At 39.9% G+C, this 24,117-nt stretch overlaps 1 protein-coding gene across 1 annotated transcript in view; it reads right to left on the bottom strand.

The window, feature by feature from the left end:
* LOC108680713 (protein bicaudal C homolog 1) overlaps positions 1 to 24,117 on the bottom strand; it is a gene marked incomplete in the record, with an annotated part of 49,643 nt that overhangs the window by 19,502 nt on the left and 6,024 nt on the right. The window contains 5 exon segments of the mRNA XM_018169605.2: positions 297 to 406; positions 1,835 to 1,963; positions 2,900 to 3,174; positions 3,631 to 3,765; positions 17,138 to 17,207. Of these exon segments, the coding sequence (XP_018025094.1) occupies positions 297 to 406; positions 1,835 to 1,963; positions 2,900 to 3,174; positions 3,631 to 3,765; positions 17,138 to 17,207 (719 nt within the window).

Raw genomic sequence — 24,117 nt, 5'->3', positions numbered from 1 at the left:
GTGCATTTTTTTCCATAAATGAGAAAATGCGCTAAAAATTCATGCTATGAATATTAAAATTAACCGTTTGAGCAACAACGTTTCAAAAAGCACAAAGTGCAAATCATTTGACTAGAACGGAAATTCTAGCACAAACATATTAAGATTTTATATGGTAACAACCAACATGAACACACCAGTGGCCAAGAATCTTTAGTTTAATAAGCCTAAACATTGAAAAAGAGGTTATTATTAACCAAAATGAGGTTATTAACCAAAATGTTGTTATTGTAAGCACTGAGTATCACTGTACGTACGTGGTGCCAGTGCTCTGCATGATGCGTCTTAGCGTCTCGTTGTTGCGGCCCAGCACAAAGGAATGATGCTGCGGCGACACCTCCACCTTCATCTGTACATTCAGGTGGCTCTGCGACACACGTAAATGTTATTAGGGTGAGATTTAATTGCGAGGACTATCATTCACTATCAAGTTGAAGTTTCATTAGCAAGTCGGAGTTTCATTAGCAAGTCGGAGTTTCATTAGCAAGTCGGAGTTTCATTAGCAAGTCGGAGTTTCATTAGCAAGTCGGAGTTTCATTAGCAAGTTGAAGTTTCATTAGCAAGTTGAAGTTTCATTAGCAAGTCGAAGTTTCATTAGCAAGTTGAAGTTTCATTAGCAAGTTGAAAAATTCACTATCAAGTCGAACAATTCACTACCAAGTCCAACTTTCACTACCAAGTCCAACTTTCACTACCAAATCGAACTTTCATCACCAAATCGAACTTTCATAAACAAGTCTAACTTTCATCAACAAGTCGAGCTTTCATTACCAAGTCGAGCTTTCATTACCAAGCCGAACTTTCATTACCAAGTCGAACTTTCATTACCAAGTCGAACTTTCATTACCAAGTCGAACTTTCATTACCAAGTCAAACTTTCATTAACAAGTCGAACTTTCATTAACAAGTCAAACTTTCATTACCAAGTCAAACTGTCATTAACAAGTCGAACTTTCATTAACAAGCGAACTTTAAAGACCAAGTTAAACTTTAAAAACCAAGTTAAAAGAGGGACACTAGTAGCGTTCACCAGCTAGGTGGTGTTAGCTAAATACGTAATGATAAATAAAAAAATTGAATGACCGTTTCTTTGCTATTCATTGTGTAAATGCTGCTTAATTCCTGTATCGGGACTATCAATTAATTAACTTTTTCATCATCACTGGCATAAGAATTCATCGTTTAATCTGAACACTCAAGTTAGGCACACGTCGGCTGAGGTCTCAGCTCACGGAAGAGGTTGGGTCGGCATTGCGGCAGACATTGCCTGATAATTCATTTTACAGCAGCACATGAGGATCTACAGGTCAATAAGATGCATATTAAACACCAAATCAATCCATATTCTTAATTTAGGAAATACATTGATAAATGAATGAAAGGCATAACAAAATTTTAGCAGTCTATTAATTGATCAGAGCAATGATACTAGAAAAATTGAAGCATTAAAATTTCGATAACTTCACAACTGCCAAGATAAAAAAATTAAGTTCTCTCAAAATAACAGATGTTAGGTATATAAACGCGGGAAGAAATAAACAGCTGAAGTTTATTCATAACATGAACATAAGTCTAGTAGAAGGAGTGGAAGTCTAGTAGCTACTTCAAACTATCGTCAGTCATGAAAAGATCCGGTCAAATGACACGATTTTAGATCTTCTGTGAACAAGGCACGAAAAGGAAAAGAATCGGCAACAGGCCACATCAGGCCTACACTTCAGCTCCGACATCACTATGTTATGTTATGTTATGTTATAGGAGCGCGTATATTGTTCATGCGCGCACTGCTACTTACAGCGATGGGACCACAGAGGGTCTGGAGGAGCGTCAACGTGGCTTCCTTTACACGCGTCACGTCTGTCTCGCTGCCCCGCACGCTGCCTACAATCTGGGGGTCCACGTCTACTGTCACGCACAGCTCCACCTGCAACACGAACCATGCAATATAGAAGCTATGTAAAATGTATTTATTCTAACACAAAACCATCACGATGGAGGGCATGTAAAATACATCTGTGCAGACTGTCACGAATAGCTCAACGTGAGGCACGAAGCATTCAAGGCACAGCTCAACACGTAACACGAAACTTATACAGTGTAGAGCAGGGAAATGCAATTTCTGTACAAGGTTCACTGCAGTGGCCTTGTACAGACAAGAGCAATGGAAAAACGAATTTGGATTTCCTGAAACTGTGCTAAATAAGACGCCCTGGGATTTGATAATATACTTCCAACCAACTAAAAAAATTGGATTCTTGCAACATCATGACAGGATCACTTGCGCTTTTTGACAATGGATTAAATTATTGAGCATTTATTGGGTGGGGTTGGGGAAATGCTCAGATGCTCACTTCCCCCAGCAACGCCATGCCACTGCAAATGTCCTCATTGGCGATTTATACAATATTATGAAAAAAATTAACTTCGTAGGAGAAAATAAATGCCATCACAATATTATGATGAGTTCAACATACTCTACAGTATAGTTAACACTAAATTCAACACTCCATTTAACATTCTCTATAGTTAAATTGAGAGCTGATTAATTTCTATTTTACTCTTCAAGAAAAACCCATATAGAATGAGATGCAAAGAAGAATTAGACAAAAATTCCATCCAGGGGCTGAAAAATTAACAACAAACAATTGATGAGAAGACTTCACTGTTGTTTGCAAGAAAAGGGAAAACTTTGCATGCTAATATCTTGATTGATGGCAGATCTATGATAACATTCCTCAATCAATAGACCGTAGTGGAGTAAATAGACACACTCCCTATGAAAGGACAACAATGCGCCCCTTGGCTAAAGCGACATTGCCTCCTCACATGTCCAGCACATGGCCACCAAGTGGCAGATTACCTGAACATTGAAGAGACCCTGCACATGCTGGACAAGAGCGTTCGGCTCAGAGATCGCGATGAAATCTGCATTGGCTTTGAATGAGAAAGAAAACACAAGCGGCGTGAGCTGTCGAATAGAAGCTCGGGCATCCTCGAGACCGCCGAGCTCCTCGCCACGGCTGTTGATGGAGACTTGGTTGCTCTTGCGCGTCTCGTTGTTCTTGTTGCCGTCGGGGAAATGGATGCTAACGCCCGTACGGCGCACCACGGGCTGGATGGTGTTGCCAGCCTTGCCTGCAAATGATACAAGTGTCATTCTCATAGTGCCAGTAAATCAAAACATAAGATGCACTTTCACCGACAGTTACACAAGTTTCCTTTCCTCTGCAAGAAATGAACACTACTTTCCATTCAGAAACACTGAGAAGATATAAATTTGTGAATGAGTGAAATTTAAATTCAGTCCTGCTACTGTTTGGTGGGAAATCAGCAAAATATTCATGATTCATCAACAAAATGATGCATTTAAAAAAGAAGTCGTATAGACAATCTATAAAAATCCCTCTATGTTGATGGGATCTAATCTTTATTTTGCCTCTAAATTGAAATTCAACTGATTCAAATTACAATTTAGGACACCAACATAGATGTTACAGCACAGCATAATTCTGCCGTTTTATCTATACCGTAGTGCAAGAGAGCAAGAGGACCATAGAAGCAACATACCAATGATGTGGGAGTGCAACATACCAATGATGTGGGAGTGGTGAGTCCAAGACACGTCCATCTTCATGGTGATCTTGTTGTGGGGCTCCAGCTGCTGGCGGACCATCATGCTCGCTATGGAGACATTCTCAGGTGTCCCGACCACACGGATGTGTGGATCTGCAGGTTACACAATACAGCTCATTTACTAGTGAATATGCTTTGAATTTTAATACATGGATTTATATCCAAGAGAAACGTGTACATGTAAACTTACGCAATACTAATAAAATTTATGATTTATAGCAGGAGAGACAAAGCATTCATCTCTAAAAATTCATTAAACCCTGCACCACAAGTTCTTGATAATTTTATATAAAAGCTATCAAGTCAGCATGCAACAATTGGTTTACACAACTTCTTTGACCATGATCAATGATTTCATAACATTAGTAAACCAAATCATATCATAAGCTCTGAAGATTTTATATCAGCTTTCTTATATTATATGTAAAAAAGAGGTCAAGAAAAAGAGTGTTTGAAGCAATCAGGTAAGAAAAAACTATTAATGTACATAATATAATGTTAGTATAGGTAGGCAGAATTTGTTCCTTCAAGCAGGTTTCCTTGAAGTCCAGAGAATTTGTTTTGTTGATAATTTTCTTACTAAGTTTTTCAAACATATCAAAGAATATTCTGTTTGCACTGGTAAATCAAAAATCGGGATGCCGATGAACGTTTTTACTTCGTTAACAATGTTTCAAACAATCAAGGCTCTGATAAATCCAGTAGTTGGAAGGTTGATGGCTGGAGTACTCTCCTTAATGTTGAGGGCCTTAATAATTGATGTTGAGACTAACAGGAGTAGGTGCTTGTGCTAGTCACCAAAACATGTTTCCCCAAATGTGCTCTACATGGAGTGATCAATTTCCATGGCCTTCAACATCTCATGTAGTCAGAAAAAATCAACTAAATCGAATGACAATACTTAATGAATTTGGCAAGTCTTCGAAATTTCTCAACATAATAACTTACTGAAATTTTCTAAAAAATTTCACTACAACACCATATCATTCAGAATTTTTACCTTGCTTTCAACACCTAATTTACATGTACACGCCATTCATCTAAGTAAAAAAATTTGGAGGCAAACCTGGAAATGTGCAGAAAATTCTTTTTTTTTTGTAGCTCTAACAAGAAAATAATATTTACAATACAAACAACTCTTATAAATGCATACTTGGGATTAAATTTTAACATGCAAATGAAACAAGAAACTACTATGTAACTCTGATTTTATTTAATATCAAGTAACTGTTAATGAATGAACATATACATATCGATACTTCCATCTTGTAAGAACATGCAAAAGAGTATCAAATCAATAGCCAGAACAGTTCTTCAGTTGCTCATGTATAAATTTTTGGTAATGGTAAAGACTAAAGAGTAAATATATGTACGGAATGATAAAGAGATTATTATTAATAGGAAGAGACATGATAATATAGCATGATATACAAATCAGGCAATGTGGGCTTTTTTGACAAATTTTGGGACCATATAAAGTAACTACAAGTTACTAACTTGTTAGCAAAAATTAGATAAGGAATGAAAATGATAGAGTTACACATTAATAGCATCAATAACAATTGCAAAAATCTTGAGGGTCAACATCAGAATATATATAAATTAAGCATAAGACATGTTTAACTATAGTGTAGTTACATGTGCAAAAATTTCTAGGGTTAACATGAGAATATATTTAACAAAGGTGCGGGACATCACATATGATATATTTACATATCCAGCCAAATGGATGTGAAAAAAAAGGTAATCTCTAAGCCACAGTTTGGTGTGAATTCTGAACAACTGTCTGAAGGTTGTGCTTTCAATATTTTTGTGACCGTAAATGTGGCTTGAATGCAGTATAATTTTACATATTTTAACCTTGTCTCACACTAACAGTCTGAAACAGATTTAAAAAAAAAAACTTGACTGAATGAATTTTCATTGGTAAAATTTAGGGTGCATTTATAAGAATGTTATTGTTGCTTGGTATCCCATATTATTATGGGATATGAGTAAGTTTTGGTTATATACTTGATCCAAAACTTTATGCTGAATATTAAGCTATTAAAAGAAAGACTGCTCTATTGGGGAAAATTAAGCAAAAGCCACCTGTGAATTTGACTAAAATAGCTACCTTGAATCTGGTCAATTTAATTTGTTTCTATTATCTGTTCTCAATTTCTTCAGTGAAAAATAAAAGAATTCATCTATTTTTACTAGGATATTTTCAAAATTGCCTGTGAAACAGGGTTGGCGATTTTTTTGATTTTTTTAAAAAAATCAAAAAAATCAAAAATCAATGATTTTTTTATTTTTTCATGATTTTTTTATTTATTTGATTTTTTTTATTTTTTCACCTTTTTTGTCTTTTTGAAGTGTTGTTTTTTATGTTGAAATTAGCCTACTGACAATAACAGTATGTGGATCATAATGGATGGCTAAAAAGGGCACTTATTGCCTTCAATAATGGCCAACAGGCCAAGGTTCTGTTTACCACTTAGGGATTTTTGGGTAAACAATTATCTTAAGTTATGAGAAAAGCTAACAGCCTAACACTGTTTGAGATAAACATGTGCACAATTCAAATATTTTATATCCATTCACTGCATTTAATTATTTTATATATAGTCTTGTAATTGTAATTCTTTTGTTTCTAGTTTTAATTAGAATAATCGTATTAGGGTGGAAAATCTTTCCAATTGCCTAAAAGGTCAATAAAATCTCAACCTCTCTATATACAGGGTGGAGCAGAACTGATTGAGCAGTTTTGAGGTAAAATAAAAGAGTAATGGAGGGACATAAAGAAGAAAGTTTATGTTCCTAGAGGTTAGCATAACATACCATTTAGAATACTTATGTTTTGAAAACAATATCTGGAAGATGGGGGCTGTTAGCTGTAACACACTGTTGGAGTCGTTCTCAGAGGAGGGAGTAACCATGACAGTGAATTCCAATTGCTATGCTGCAATGTTGCAAAATTTCTTGCAGCCCATGATGGAAAACATTGTTGAAAATGGAGCATTGTGAGACGTGTGGTTCCAGCAGGATGGGGCTACAGCTCACACAGCCCGAAGGTCACTCAATGTTTTGAAATGTATGTTCCCAGACTCTGAGGGGTGATTTACAGTGGCCTGCGAGGTCACCTGATTTGAGCATTTGCGATTTCTTTATTTGGGGACATCTAAAAGAAAGGGTGTTCAAAAGTCGCCCTCACACCCTACCGCAGCTAAGGGAACAATTATTGCAGCAGAGGTTATGGCCATACCTCGCCATATGTGCGAACGTGCTGTAGGAAACTTCCGAGAACAACTCCCAACAGTGTGATGCAGCTAACAAACCCCATCTTCCTGATATTTTTTTTTTCAAAACATAAGTATTTTGAATGGTATGTTATGCTAATCATGATTAAAATAAACTTTCTTCTTTATGTACCTCCATTACTCTTTTATTTTGCCTCAAAACTGTTCAATCATTTCTGCCGCACCCTGTGTAAGCTAGCTAACACATTTAAATTGTATATTGTAATCAATATATAACAAATAGTCAAATAGCTTTAAAGACTACTTATAGCCTTATAAGAATTAGCTAAGCTGCTAGCTACATACAACGTATTGTACTCTTGATGCCTCTGTACCAAAAACATTCCATTTATTGGAACCTAATACACACTAAAGGCAACAAGTTTATATACCAATTTGTCATTCATAGTACATTTATACTAAACCATGAATAACAATACCTCAATATAAATTAAAGACTGCCACTCAATATTTTTAAATATATGAAAAAATCAAATAAATCGAAAAAATCAAAAAAATCATGTGATTTAATCACATGATTTAATCATTTTGATTTAATCATTGCCAACCCTGCTGTGAAACAATCATTTTTACCTGCAGTTTCAGGAAATTTTTGCTTATTTGCTCAATATTTCAAATTCATTTTCAAATTGGTAACCAATGATGTGATCAAGAATCCTGATTACTGGTTACCATAATTACCAAGCCTTAATGAATCCTAATTCAGGAAGGCTCGATTTTTAAATACCTAGGTAGATAGCCTAAGCTGGGTAGGCTATTTTGACAATAATTGACATCATAGAATGATAGAGTAGGTATAAGCCACTCAGCTGCCCTTGTGCCTCTTGACAAGTTGACCCTGTTCAGTGTTCAACTGTTCATAGATTAGGTACTTCTATCAAATTCTAAAAATTATATACAAATTGAATAACAATTACAATAAATAATTTTATCCACTAACTCTACTTTACCCAAGTTAGTACCTACTACCTACCTACCCTAGTCCCATAGTGGCAAAGCAGAGAGTTTTTTAGACTCTCCCTCAAGTTCACTTTTGAGTCCTATTATCCTATAAGTAGACCAGTAAAGTATCCTGGATACCGGCACTATCATACATAAGAAATTAGTTTAAATCTTGGGTAAATGAGGAAATTAAAAATGAACTGATTCTGAAAAATCTCTGGTTTGTCACTATGCCTAGTCCTACTAGGCTACTAGGCTACTGGCTAGGTCATAAGGTCAAAATGATTTGAAAAATGAACCTAGTAGACTAGTTTAGTGAAACTTTCTAAGTTTCAACTTTCAACAAAGTTACGATTATCTTTAAATAGCATTATAGAATTATTAACAACCTAACAAAGTGATTTACTATTGTCATCTAGTTGATATTAACTTGATAAATTTTTTACTTCAACTATCAGTTGACAATAACAGTGATGCCACACAATGACACTGTGCCACAACTTCACAAGCCACATGCCCAAACGTCACAACCCTTGCGACTGTGAGGCTGTGATCTTGTCCCCTGTTGCATTTGCATTGAGATGGAGAAAATGTGGCAATGGGTCTAGTCTAGGCAGACTGAGAGTAGGCCTAGCATCTAGCGGTCTATTACCTACTATTAGGTACCCGTACCTAGCTAACCTAGGTATACTAAGCATCATCGTCCACCATGCTATCATAATCAGGCAAATCTTAACATAACTGTCAATTCAACTAATATTTAGGTACATGACTTGACTTATCATCTTATGCAGTTAGCTATGCGTTACACTGTTACCTACAGTTTGTTCCAAAAATAAATTGTGGTAAACTATTAAACTAGGACCTCGTGCAGTCATGCTTAATCTTAGCATCAAGCTCAACTTCTCAACTCTCAAGTATCCGTTGGTATCGTTATTAATACTCACCTATCATGTCAAGATAATAATTAAATGCGGCCATCCCAGTTTCATCCGTGTAATCCATTTTTAGGATATCAGCTAGCTATCTCACTCAAAAAATTGCGACTTAAATTGTTTGGTCATCCAATCTTCTACCGTATTTTTGACCCATCTGATACTATGTTAACTTCATAATTCATTAGCATCCTCATTCATTGAAACAACTCAGCTTTTAGAACAACAACTTTTTTAGAACAATTAAAAAGTTTGAGTCACTTCAAGCAAGGTAAACTGTCAACAGTTCCTAAATCAGTCATTAAAAATGGCTTTCCGCTGGCGTTCCGCGCCATTAGTAAGAATTGCTCCAAAGGAAGTTGCTACTAGACGCACTCCTAGCATGCACGTATCTTTTAAAAGCCTCTTCATTTGTACGAGCCATTCATTTACCTCGCCAAAACATTATGACCTGCGTTGAAGAATGAATTTCAGCTAACCTTGCTAAAAACTGATATGAAAATTATTAATATCTTGGCAAATTATCTATCTGTTCCGCTTCTGCACCTATCAAACTTTTCTTTAGCATTTATAGCAATTACAAGCAAATTAATTGTAATTTCTACTTTTAAATTTTTATTTCAGTCACATAAACAAACGTGACCTAGTTTGATAACATGTAACCAAAGGTTAAAATTAAGTGCATTTAAAATAGTTGGCAGCATTAATTCGATCCAATCGCCCACCAAAATATCCAAATCTGCGTTTCGTATTGGCAGAATTCATTTCTAAGAACAGATTATAACCGTGGTATCTAAACTGCTCTGCAGTTGACACTAGCAAGGTACGAAAAAACAGCAAGCGAGATAAACTTCTTGAATTTCATGCTCATTTTGAATTTATTTTTCATCGAGATGATGAATCGTTGCGACAATCAAGAAACAGCATACAGTGGGGGGAAATAAATATTCGTACACTTGAAAAATCGTATTTTAATGTATGCAAGTACACAAACTTAACAGGAAAAGTGATTTAAATTATGTATAGAGACGCATAGTATTCAAAAATACTATCAAAAGAAATTAAATCTCAATGCAACAAAAAACAATGCAACATGTTCACTTTTCNGTGTGGTGATATGGAGCATGTGTGTGGTGATATGGAGCATGTGTGTGGTGATATGGAGCATGTGTGTGGTGATATGGAGCATGTGTGTGGTGATATGGAGCATGTGTGTGGTGATATGGAGCATGTGTGTGGTGATATGGAGCATGTGTGTTGTGATATGGAGCATGTGTGTGGTGATATGGAGCATGTGTGTGGTGATATGGAGCATGGGTGTGGTGATATGGAGCATGGGTGTGGTGATATGGAGCATGTGTGTGGTGATATGGAGCATGGGTGTGGTAATATGGAGCATGGGTGTGGTGATATGGAGCATGGGTGTGGTGATATGGAGCATGTGTGTGGTGATATGGAGCATGGGTGTGGTAATATGGAGCATGGGTGTGGTAATATGGAGCATGTATGTGGTGATTTCACTGATTTGGAGCATTTGCACGGTGATTTGGAACACGGGTATGGTGATATGGGCCCCCTGTACGATGATATGAAGCCCGTGTACGGTGATGTAAAGCGTACGATGTTAAACATGAGAAAAACGATGCGGAAATGCAGAGTGCACGAACACAGGGAAGATATATTAAGTTCTCAGATATGAAAATATGGCGCATAAATACGAAGATTTCGTATCAAAATATTCTGTACTAACTACATCATCGCAGGGCGCATGCCTGATGCCAGCTTCGCCTAACTTCACACTTTAATGACATTCCTTTCCGTGGGTATGAACACACGAGGGAATAGCAGCCTATGAAGACTAGTTCTTGAAGCGATTACGCCTTATGTCAACAGCCACAGCGTAAGCATGCAAAAGTAAAAAGTCATACTGCACCTGGCCAAACCAACTACCGTCCAACCTCTTCTTGCCTAACCTACACACGTTGCAAAATTTCACCACGCGAAACGTACCTGAGCGGACCTTAAACCTAACCTTATTAGCTGTTGAACGTTAGCTGTGGGGCAAGTGAGAAGGAAGAGCAAGTTATCAGCTGCATTGAGATTGTGAATCAATGCAGCGTAAATAAATAGGGGCCAGAAGATGTTAGACAAAAGTGGGTGAGGCCGGATGCAGAACTGCCTGCTTATGAGCGAGCATGCTCAAGTTTTCGCTCAAGACCTACGGCGCTATTATCTTATAGCAGTGTATCACTGGTGCGGGTTATGGTGCTCCAGCGTAGACTACGGCTACTATCTCTGAGACTGAGTAAAGTTATTGTAGGCCGAGGTTGAGTGTTGGCTCCATGGCTGGCTACCTAACATCGCTGGTGCAAACAAATGCAAGGATTATTTTGCAAATGTTTACCGACCTTCCAAATTGTTAGGCTTATCACAAAACTTGTAACCTCGAGGTCTGATGATCACATTCCAGACCTCGAGGTTAGAAGTTTTGAAAACGCTCGTGTTGCTAAAACTTGATTTCTTGGCACGGAGTGCGCTCTTACCAGAGAGAGATTAAACCAAGAGGTGCCAGATGAGCCTTTTGCTGACAAATTCACCGATCTGGCCCATTTTACAGTTGAGATGATCGGTAAATATTATACGAGATCCTGGAACAAATGTGTTTTTCAAAAACCCGAACAATTTATTAGTTGGATTTCGAATTAGCTACTAAATTTCTGATAGATATCGACTTGGGAGCCATTCTGGCTGATTTGGCCTTTCCTCTTGCCGTCATCTGGCAACACTGGCCGGAACTTGCAAAAAATATAGCTAACTCAATAATCACTGCAGTGAGTGACAGAAAGCGGATTTTCTCATCGACGAAAACGTCAAGTCACGGACGGACAGACAGACGGACATGGCGAGCACAATAGTGCATTTTTTCCATAAATGAGAAAATGCGCTAAAAAGGCCAAAATATATCTATTAGTTAAATGGTAATTTTTGGGGTAAAAATTGAATTTTCTGTTTTTGTACGTTAAAAATGCAACAAATGCAAGTCCAGCTTAATTTTTGCAGATAAATGCAATTGAAAAAGGACAAAAGCGCCATTTTTGGGCGGAAAAAGGCCCATCTCGCAACGATAAAAAAGGCCATGGATGACCGTGAATGAGAGAAATTTCGACGACACGATATTGGGCCAACGGTCATGGCAGATGACGACGCGTAATTCATTTCATAATTTGGGCATAACTCACCAGTTCCATCGTCGTCAGAAGGCAGCACTATCTCCAAGTCATCGTCAAAAAAATCCATCGTCATGGTAATTTGTTTGAGGAATGAATGCATTCAACATATCACAAATTTACATAAATCAAATCATTAGGCCGTAAGCACCTCTACTTCAAGTGTCAAGTCTAGTAGAAGGTTCTTACTGCCACGTCAATAGATTAATAAACTTAAACCTAATAAACTGCAACAAATTAAAAGCATGTCAGATAGGCAGATGCAAACTATATAAATGAATTTATTTGAATTGTGCAACAAACGGACACATGAATGGAGCTTCTGCAACTTGAACTCGAAGTAATCATACATTAGAGGGTGCAAATTAAGGGCCCAAAACGTATTGATTAAGTGAAAAAAGTTTAGCAGAAAATAATCCTGAGAGGATATACATTCTCATTCCCACAAAATGATCTACATGTTTGCGTCAATAATATGGACTAAATCGATTAGTGCGTCGCCTCAAGACGCAACTGAAATAAATACATTCTTCACCTTGCTCAAGTCCTTTTCCTAAGAGGCAAATCATGTCACTAATGCAGCACGATAAACATAACTGCTTCCATTAAGGCAGCAGTAGTGGAAGACGAGAACATTCAAGATGATAATATACGGAATTGTGCAGTTCGAGATGTGTATGTGGCACGGAAATACAATAACCGAACGCTCAGTTCACATTTGATTGATTAGTGCATACCACCGATAATGTTCAATCTACAATCGAACTAAGGAATGAGATCAGTCATTATAAAACAAAAACACATCTCTTCAGATCTAGTATTCATTCCTCGAAGAGTTCAAAAATTATTGAAACGCAACAATTAACCGATTCAGCAGTCTGAGTTGGAAGCGAGCAAAGGGAATCGATAGGTTGTAGGTCGAGCAGCCTGACGGAGCTCACTGAGCAGTCTGATAACAACTGAAACTACTGATCATGCTCAGCTAGATGACCACCCCTAGAGTTCGCTGGTAATCATTTAGCAATGATAGCGTCTTATCGTAGCCAGAAAAATGCTCGTGTGTTTAGATCAGATGACGCGACTTCCTCGCTTATCTCGCGTGAGAGGGTCAATGTCGAGTCGGTGAATCTCTAGGGGTACGCTTTAGGAATAAGAAGTTTGGCTGTGATTTCTTCAAACCCGGGAATATTTCTGCCGTTAAAATTTTTAAGAGTTCCTCTTTGACGCCCTTACAAATTTTTTACAAACACGATTTAACCGGGCAAAAAGTATTTGCAATGCCCTAATGAGATAATTCCAAAAATTTGCAACAAAAATATGGAACGTCGAGAAGGGCAATCCTTAAAATGCCGCCCTCAAAACCATCCGTTCAACATTTTCAGGTAGGCCTTCCCCTTCGCGCCAAATCAGGTGGCATAAAAGAAAAAATTCTACGGTAGGGTTTACCCCGGTGATGAAATAGGCTTAGTTCACACTATACTGCAGGACACGTGTCATGCAGGCATGTGCCAGTCACGGTCCGTTCCCTGTCAGGTACATTCACATGTTCAGTCCGGTGACTCCGGTCACGGGCCGCCCTCACTTCAGTTCCTTTCGTATCGCGTGCCATGCCGTGTACGCGGCGTTGCCACCTGGTATTTCGCCATACCAGATTTCAGTAATCTAGTATGTAGAGATGGTCTTTGTTATGGAATTTTTTACCTAGTATATTTGCTAAAATCTTGCATTTTAAGCTGGCAATTTGGTATACTCGTCAAAAGAATAGTTGGAAACGCTGCAGTCACGTCCCGGTCAAAATATATTTTGCTTTGGTCGAGGACTAGCAGGCATGGCATTGGCAGGTGCCCGCCCCCGCCGGTGGTGTGAACGCTTCTAAAGAAATGCATTAAAGAATATTGGACTGGGCCGTGATAACGTGCCCAGCAGTTTGGTGTGAACCAAGACTTACTGTCTTGTTCTCTGACCAGCAGCGTCAGGCAAGTTCGATTGCAAAATCAGGGGAACGCGCCAAGAAAATTAAAAATGTACTCAAGAAGACCACGATACTTTCAGCGTGAAATTTGGCTTGTAATCGCTCACAAACTTTTCCGGTTTTGTAGCTCATGAAACGTGCAGCTTCTAGGATAAAATGATGTAGCGTCAATGAACACAGAGTGGAGACGCAGAATCATGTAGCTCTGGGCATTTATAAATCAATTGAATATTTACCTTCTGAAGTAGCACTACAGAAGTCTACCGGTATACACTTGACCCTTAAGCATACCCTCCATGATTCAACATCAGGGTTTTCTAGTTTTCGTATCGCAAGCTTGAGTGGGAGGCGCTATAGCTCCACGTGCTGGGGTGATGGCAGAGAGCAGAGCAGCTAAAGACCCCGAAGGCAACACGTGCTATACCGGCGACTGTACAGCAGTGGATCCCTAAGGCACCACGTGCTACTAACAATTATTGTGCAATAGCAGATCCTGTGGGTCGTAAGTGCTACCGGCGGCAATACAGCAATGGATCCCTAAGGCACCACGTGATACTAACAATTATTGTGCAATAGCAGATCCTGTGGGTCGTAAGTGCTACCGGCGGCTATACAGCAATGAATCCCTAAGGCACCATGTGCTACTAACAATTATTGTGCGATAGCAGATCCTGTGGGTCGTAAGTGCTACCGGCGACTGTACAGCAGTGGATCCCTAAGGCACCACGTGCTACTAACAATTATTGTGCAACAGCAGATCCTGTGGGTCCCAAGTGTGCTACTGGCGGCTGTGCAGAAGCAGCAACAACGTTAACTGAAAGGTACAATTTGACAAAAAATGTGTAGTAGAACATTCTGTGTTACTGATAAAACGACCAAATGTTGTGAGCATTGGCTTACGGTGAAACTGAAACATCCAAACCTTCTTGACGAAGCTTGGAACGGACAGCAATGTTTGTACGGCTCTGAGCCTCCGCAGTGATAGTCCCACCTTATCTGCTGAGCAGATGTCATCACTGAACTACACTGCGACACAAATGTACTCCACAGCCCCGCAAATGATAATCCACAGCACGCCCACAGTATACCTTGCACCTGTGCAGCAACACTACACGGCCACTGTACTGCACAGCAACACTGCACGGCCACTGTACTGCACAGCAACACTGCACGGCCACTGTACTGCACAGCAACACTGCACGGCCACTGTACTGCACAGCAACACTGCCAGCAAGTGCACAGCAACACTGCACAGCGCTGCACTGTACAACACACTACCCTGTAGATAATGCAGACTGCAGTGCAACAGAGGACGGCCCTGCCTTATGAGCGCTTGAGAGCCTCCTTGTTCTCCTGGCGTCCTGCACCTGATGTGAGGTGCGGTGTGGTGATGGGGTGGTGATGGTGATGGGGTGGTGTGGTGATGGGGTGGTGATGGTGATGGGGTGGTGTGGTGATGGTGGTGTGGTGGTGGTGTGGTGGTGGTGTGGTGTGGTGGTGTGGTGTGGTGTGGTGATTGGGTAGTGTAGTGATTGGGTGGTGTAGTGTGGCCATGGGATAGTGCGGTGTGGTCCAGCGGTAAGATTGTCATGTAGAGTATAGTGCTGATTTAATGGTGAAGTCAGAACGTTGCGATGTGACGTGACACACCATCACCACACCACACCACACCCCCCATCATCACACCACCCCATCACTTGGCTGGCACAGAGAAACACCACAACGCATCGCAAGGAGCTTGAAAGTATATATAAAATATATTTCGAATTTTGCGTTAATTTTTTACAGTCACCCGATATTGAATACCTAAACAACGGTTCAAAACAAACACGCGTCACGCGATTTATCAACATCTTCATTGTGCTATTTCCTCAAAGTGAATCTAAAGAGAAATTTTGGCTGTGGTCATGGATCCTTATCCCCATCGAGAAATCTTAAAAATCAATGGTTTTCATCTCAATCGAAGAATCTTAAAAAGAAACAACGTGGTGCTCACAATGTCCGGCAAGTTCATCGTACACGAATCACGCCATGACAGCGGTTATCTTAGTCTTATCATCGGTGCAAACAACTCTGCAGCTCGTGTGAGTTGTTGCGGAAACTAATGGACAAAACATGGTTTATGACAGCTCATTCTTGCCCAATGTTCACCACTGATTGCTAGAGCTACCAATCCTAAATATATAAATTATTCATTAGTTATCATTTGTCCTTGTTGACCTTAGGCAGTCCGTTCAGCAAGGAAACTTCCTATAGCGAAAGCAACATCACAAAGAGCAGGATTGGTTCAACAGTCCCACATCGTGAACGTTTACGCCAAATTTACGGTTGGTCTACGTTTATATACGTAGTCTAGAGACGGTGAAACAAAAAAAAATAATTTAGGTGAACTCAACGAAATAATATTTTTTTTAAATTAGGCGCATTTCATAGTTCTTTCGCGTTTCGTACACTCATTATGTGTCAGACGAGTAACATGATATTCCGTTCAGAATTTCATGCATTCAACATTTCTGCGCAGGAAATTAGAGGCAGATATATCGATAAGATAACGATAATACGTCAATTTTATAATCAAATCTCATTTTAAATAATCATAACGGAATTGTTCTAGCTAATAATTACCGTTCATAGGATGTCAGCCTAAGGACGTTCACTGAACATTTCCTTAGCTGCGCAGTTTATAACCGCACTTCATGTTACGTAATATTTATTGTCAGTGTCTACATAATGCTTCGTCAGTCCTCGAGACGCTATCTGTCACGATGATTTGCCTGACGATGCCGATATGACAAAGTGCGCGTAAGCAGTAAGATAAGAGCGCATACTTTGTTGAACAACACTGTTCTCCTGATCTATAATGCTTAATCACTAGGACCAATATTTTTTTCCAGTCATAAGTTTTGTCATTCAAGCCTTTAACGATAATAAAATCTATTATAAACAAGTTCATACATTCCGAACAGAGTTGAGCTGTAGGTTTAATTGCGTAGGCGATGTAACTCAAACTTGAAAGAACAAACCAATATTCCAACCGATATGGCTATATTCTTAGGACCGGAGCGCTAGTTTGAAAGGCGTACTCACCCTTGCGGTTCCTCGCACCAACTTTCAGCAGCTTGGGATACCGGATGTCGGTATCGGTGGTGGCCATAACCTGAAGACAAGAAACAAATTATTGCAAATGATATTGATGGCTTACGTTGTTGCATCGTAGATATGAAGGACCGAGGCGGTATCTGCTGTAACAACTGAAGATCGGACGAAATCTGCTTTATGCTGCCCGACGAATGAATTATGTCGTGGAAGGATTGGCACGATACGGTATTAGGAACTGGACTTCGCCGTGCTTCACTACATTTCGAAGGACGTAAAAATCCGTTAGGTCTTTGAATTTCTACTTGTCGAGCTATATTATCGTACATCGACTGAGTAGCCGCAGGTCGAGAAAACAAGTCGTACGTCGGTTGCCAAGTGGGTCGATGAGTGACCAATTCATAAGAGGGTTGACGATGCGCTTGACATTTGATCACGTTGCGCAATTGTAAACAGGTTGATTGCCGAGGCATGAAGTCGTTGGACGTTTGTCGAACCAACGGGCGATTGATACAATCGAGATTAGGTGGGGGATTCGTCGTCGAACTAGGCAACAACGCGCGAGACAACTGGCCCGAGTTGGTTAGGTTTGGCGTCGGGCGTACATCGCACTCGAGGGATTGTTGATTCTCTACCCAATTCCGTTCCAATTCGATCGATGCTTGGCTTGCTATAACACAGTGTCCATGTGACAATGGTTCAGGCACAAAATTATCAGGATTGAATGTGCGATCCATTAGTTTCACTCGATGATTATCAGTTTTAAGCCTGTTTATATCCACATTTAGGTGAATAATTGAGTCGACTAATAGCGTTTTTTACTCCGCTACAAAAATTATAACCGATCGCGACGTTCACGATAACATATACACGCTAATAAGCAAGCTCGTCGCACAAATAGCCTCAACAGAATTGTGTAACAATATTCTCGTAAAACGTTGTAAACAATTTTTGGCTTCGCTGGAGTACTGAATATACACACTTAAAACCCAACACGTCCAGGAAGATGTTTCTCTTCCATCTACTGCCGCTAGAGTGTTTATGCTGAAATGGAGTGACCGCTCATGGTCCACCTCATTTAAATGCCACCCGACGCCCGATACTGATCTCATCTGGTGCATTAAATGTAGGGCTGGCGATAATGAATATTTTTTAATGAGTGACCGACTGACCACTCTATCGATAAATAACTCATGGGTGGAGCTGAGTTAAAATGGCCGATATGTTCATGTCGCCTGACAATATATGGTATCCAATGGGCTTGTTATGAGAAATCGATCTGCACGAGTCTCAACTACGAAAATCTGAAAATTTATTTCTGAAAACCCGAGGTCTGAAGCTGTCATAAACGCTGTGTTCAACCGAATGCATACACTTTTGATGTGGCTGGAAAATGGCATTATCAAATCCAGAAATTATAATTTCGTGATCGGCCCTGGTAAACTTAGACATCGTAACTGAGGAAGGAGGCAAATAATGTTTTGAAGTTCATCACAATTTTGACAAAGTCTTTCTATTATCTCTGAGTGTTGGCCAATAAAGTGTCGTTAAAAAATTTAGTCAAATAGAGACGCCACGCAGCTACGGACTATGACTCAGCGACGCGTGTGATCTATACACGGCAACTTTATCGTCATTCGACATCATACATGAGGATTTTAATAAATTTCAATCAAGACATAGTGTTCTAATTGTTGAGTTCATAAATGAGCTTCTAAGATGAAATTAGCGAGACGACAACTTTTGGCAGTCGATCAAAATGACAGGCAAAAAACAGCGGCCAGCAGACAAAAACTCGCGGCAGAGAAAACTAACCAAAGCACTATAACAAATATTAGCCATTATTCTCTTAGTATACCTAATTTTTATAAGTTATGACGAACGGCATCGAGAAAAGCTAGGAATACATTTCGAAAACAACACAATCAAATTTTATGCAAAAATTAATTTATCATAAAGAAAATTAACCGTTACTAATCAAATAGGTGCTAAGAGAATTTCAAATTCAAGAATTCAGTTTACAAATTCAGTTCTCTTTATAATTGCAGAATTCAATTAGTGATTTGGCTACTACAAAACGAAATAAAGAGCACATCATTCCACTTGGTGGTAGTCGGTTTTCCGTTGTGCATGCCTAACTCAAGGAGTATTTACAGAAGGAAATCGATAGCATCAGGATCTTAAAATTTTATTTCCGACTTTCATGGTGGCCAAGCTTAAAGAATCCATAACAAAATTACAATCTAAATCCCTTGAAAGCCTAACAGCTCTACCAGCATTTCTTAATTATAAGCGCCTCAAAAATACATGCAAATGCCCATCGTACAGCGACCTAGGCTGGCATAATTGTACAGGAAGGACACAATAGCTCCCAAGACCTCTGCTATACTCGTTAGCTGATCAGTATCAGGTGTCGGCTAATGGTCTTAACCGCAACTGCTTTTATCCGTAACTTAATATTCAAATTTTCAAGTAAAGAGGGGAATAAATCGATTGTTCTAGCGTTATGTTAGAATCTAGACGCGAATGAGGTTCAGTATATTTGCTGACATCATAATACGACCATGTTAACGATACGACATAACTTTTCTCGCAAAGTCTTTAGCGCAATCTGATCAGATAAATTCATAAGTGCCGCAACATGGCAGTGAATGAAATGCATCACACAAGGTCTGATGAATTAAATGAGCTGCATGAGCTGCTGGATGAATGCGCTGGACGAGCTGCTGGATGAATGCGCTGCATGAGCTGCTGGATGAATGCGCTGCATGAGCTGCTGGATGAATGCGCTGCATGAGCTGCTGGATGAATGCGCTGCATGAGCTGCTGGATGAATGCGCTGCATGAGCTGCTGGATGAATGCGCTGCATGAGCTGCTGGATGAATGCGCTGCATGAGCTGCTGGATGAATGCGCTGCATGAGCTGCTGGATGAATGCGCTGCATGAGCTGCTGGATGAATGCGCTGCATGAGCTGCTGGATGAATGCGCTGCATGAGCTGCTGGATGAATGCGCTGCATGAGCTGCTGGATGAATGCGCTGCATGAGCTGCTGGATGAATGCGCTGCATGAGCTGCTGGATGAATGCGCTGCATGAGCTGCTGGATGAATGCGCTGCATGAGCTGCTGGATGAATGCGCTGCATGAGCTGCTGGATGAATGCGCTGCATGAGCTGCTGGATGAATGCGCTGCATGAGCTGCTGGATGAATGCGCTGCATGAGCTGCTGGATGAATGCGCTGCATGAGCTGCTGGATGAATGCGCTGCATGAGCTGCTGGATGAATGCGCTGCATGAGCTGCTGGATGAATGCGCTGCATGAGCTGCTGGATGAATGCGCTGCATGAGCTGCTGGATGAATGCGCTGCATGAGCTGCTGGATGAATGCGCTGCATGAGCTGCTGGATGAATGCGCTGCATGAGCTGCTGGATGAATGCGCTGCATGAGCTGCTGGATGAATGCGCTGCATGAGCTGCTGGATGAATGCGCTGCATGAGCTGCTGGATGANGGCATCAACAAGTAGCTTAAACCGGCAGCAACAAGTGGCTTAAGCCGGCAGCAAAAGGTGGCTTAAACCGGCAGCAACGAGTAGCTTAAACCGGCAGCAACAAGTGGCTTAAACCGGCAGCAACAAGCGGCTTAAAACGGTATCAACAAGCGGCTTAAAACGGTATCAACAAGCGGCTTAAAACGGTATCAACAAGCGGCTTAAACCGGCAGCAACAAGCGGCTTAAAACGGTATCAACAAGCGGCTTAAAACGGTATCAACAAGCGGCTTAAACCGGCAGCAACAAGTGGCTTAAAACGGTATCAACAAGTTGCTGAAACGGTATCAACAAGCGGCTTAAAACGGCATCAACAAGTTGCTGAAACGGTATCTGAACGAAACTGAAATTGTACTTTAACATTAAGATATTAGAAACAGCTTCTTATCAATAGTTTTTAAAACGACACCAACATCAATACAACAGCCTCGAACAAGGAAGCGCCAACGCTAGTGAGCCAGGACTAGCTTCAATGTAAAAGCATTGAAGAAGCTGAAACAGTACTACTGGCTACTGCAACTGACTGCACTACTGCACCTGTCCCAAAAGTCACGTGCTGCAGTAGCACGACAGTTAGAGCTGTACAGTTAGAAGCTGAAGTTGGAAGAACAAAGTTTTTTTTATAAACAACGGAGCGAGCTCTTTTCATTTAGCAAGCGACGATCACCGGAATGACATAGATTGGAACAACCCCTCTAAGCCTCTATGGCAATTAATTAACCCTAGTCAAGCAACGTCATTTTGTACTTAAATCGAGTTTTAAATTAAAATTCAACGTGACAATCGTTACTGAGTAGCGCTGCTCCATCATAAGCGCCGGCCGTTCAACACATGTAAGCTGATAAGCGTGCGCGCGCACGCCTAACTGAAGCGTGGCGTTCAGCGGTCAATTCCTTCACACATCGAAACGTTTACGCATCAACTTAGCGTATCAAATTAGCAATTACTATTAGTGTTGTCTATCCAGTCGAATGCAAAGTTTACCATGTACATTTATTTATTCGTTTTAACTGTTAAATTTTGCATGGAATATACGATTTAGTGAAAAATCGTGCAACTGCTGAAATATTATTTCGATCCACAAAAGCATAGACTTTAATTTCAACAACATAGAAATTCATTAAATAGTATTATAAAACAGTCAGCAGAATCCGGCCATATCGACGCAATTTGAACAAAAAATGTAATTTGGACTTTTTGGTACAACTTGTAATTAGGACTTTAGGCTAGAATTCGAGAAAAGAATTTTTACCAACACCACGAAATCCGTCGAGAATCGCCTGCGTAATCCAGCCCAATGCATTCGTGGCAATCAACAAGTTCGGTGGCTTTAATTTTGTGCACAATGTAGCGGTCAAATGGGAAACTGAAGTATCGATGTAATATTTTGCGAGCAATAACCGAGATCGAACCTGACTATGACAAAAAAATGCTATAGAAGCTGCAATAGAAACTAACTAACTATACATGATTCTACTAACCTGTAGAAATTTCTCGTACACTTCCTCGAGTTCTTCATCGGTGAACAAGTTCACGATGCTTACCGCGTCTTGATACTTCATCATGTACATCTCTACAATATCAGTGAAAGAAGTTTTTGTGCAAACTATTGAGAAACTGCACCTCAAAATAAAAAACGGAGCAGGATGTTTTCGCTAAGTAAATTAAATCTTCACAGCGAGGTCAAAGTTAGCGTCACGAGAACACACTTGCTACAGCAGAAGCTCGAGCGGGAACTGAAGCTGTCACAGACGCATTAGTCCGTCTCTGCCGCGACCTATAAACAAATTCGACCAACAAATAAAGAGAATATGACGAGGCATCAAGCCTGGACCAATAGCAAGTAATTGCGGTCGCAGCACGCGTCGCCAATGGGTGCCCACTGTTGTTCCATGGCAGCCGTTATGCTTCATGATCGGCTGCCGAGAAGTACAAACAAAGACGTTCTAACCGTCGAGGCAAATCATAAACTAACATAATTGTTTGTGACTTGAGTGACAGCTAGTGTGATGTACCGCACCCAGGGGCTATAAAACCATTAGTCACTGACCGCACTTGTAATTGCCTATAGGAAACTTGGACATCAGCTTGTTTGTGGAATGTTAAGTTAGGGAATAAAAGAGAAAGAACTAATTATTTCTCAGCAGGCAAATTCGTTTGCAATAGATCCTTTAGTATTTTATTGGTGATGCTACATTCCATGACTTGAAGAGACGAGAGCTTTGAAGTTAGTACTTCATATTAGGATGAAGATTACACTAGTTGACATAAATAATCAAAGTTACAATCTCAATTTACTTGATATTATCTAATGAGCGCTCATTTATGTTCAAACTCGAAATAAAATAATTAGTATTACAATAAAAATAATAATTAGTTCGAAATAAAATAATAGTATTACAATACTATTTAACGCATTGCACTATTTGCACACTCCAGCGCTAGGGGACTAGCGTTTCAAGCGTCATTTGCAACTAATGACCGTTACACTTCACTCTTGTTTTGACAATTCTGCAGGCAACCTATACATACCCACTGTTGATCTACATCCCCCCACCCCTCCCGACACGACTGTTCTCCGACGAGACGCGACTGTTCATAGTCAACTTGGGGGGCAGAAAGGGGGTTAATTTGGGGGCAAAGAGGGGTCAATGGTGGGGCAGTAAGGGGGTCAACTTGGCGGGCAGAAATGGGGGTGTCGATTGGGGGGTAGGAACTAGGGAGGGGGTTAATTGAAATACGAGTCAAATTAAAGACATGATCTAATTACCATAGGAAATAAGACCAAATTCACCCCCAAATTGCAATCTAACTATTAGAGATTTATACTGAAATAAACAATAATTAGAATTGACTCTAATAATGGAATGCAGTTGAAAAAATAAAATTATTTCACTTGCAAGTAAATGGTTTCAAAAATCACCATGAGCGTTTTTTTTTATACCACAATCAACTATATGAAAATATTGCGTGCATTGTGATAAGTATTTAAGATGGAAGGGCTCACTTGTGATTCGTATTTAATTAAAATACCTGTGAAAATAGCATATACAAGTAAGCTTTTGTTGCCATGAATGTTGGAACATGTATGAATGGGCTGAATATATTGAATATGAACGGAGTGTTATTTCTCGTGTTAGTGTAACGCGATAACAAATCCTGCTACATGACCGCAACAAATACGATATGTTTATAGATTTTATTTTGAATCTTTAAGACAGGTCTGAAGTAACTACAGACGGCTAACTATACAGACGCTGTCTCTTATACACATCTAGATGTGTATAAGAGACAGGCACACACTTGCTACAGCAGAAGCTCGAGCGGGAACTGAAGCTGTCACAGACGCATTAGTCCGTCTCTGCCGCGACCTATAAACAAATTCGACCAACAAATAAAGAGAATATGACGAGGCATCAAGCC

Source organism: Hyalella azteca, unplaced genomic scaffold, assembly GCF_000764305.2.
Source record: "Hyalella azteca isolate HAZT.00-mixed unplaced genomic scaffold, Hazt_2.0.2 contig15104, whole genome shotgun sequence".
Classification (NCBI taxonomy): domain Eukaryota; kingdom Metazoa; phylum Arthropoda; class Malacostraca; order Amphipoda; family Hyalellidae; genus Hyalella; species Hyalella azteca.
Note: the sequence above shows the minus strand (reverse complement) of the source record. Positions and strands in the feature narration are given on the sequence as shown.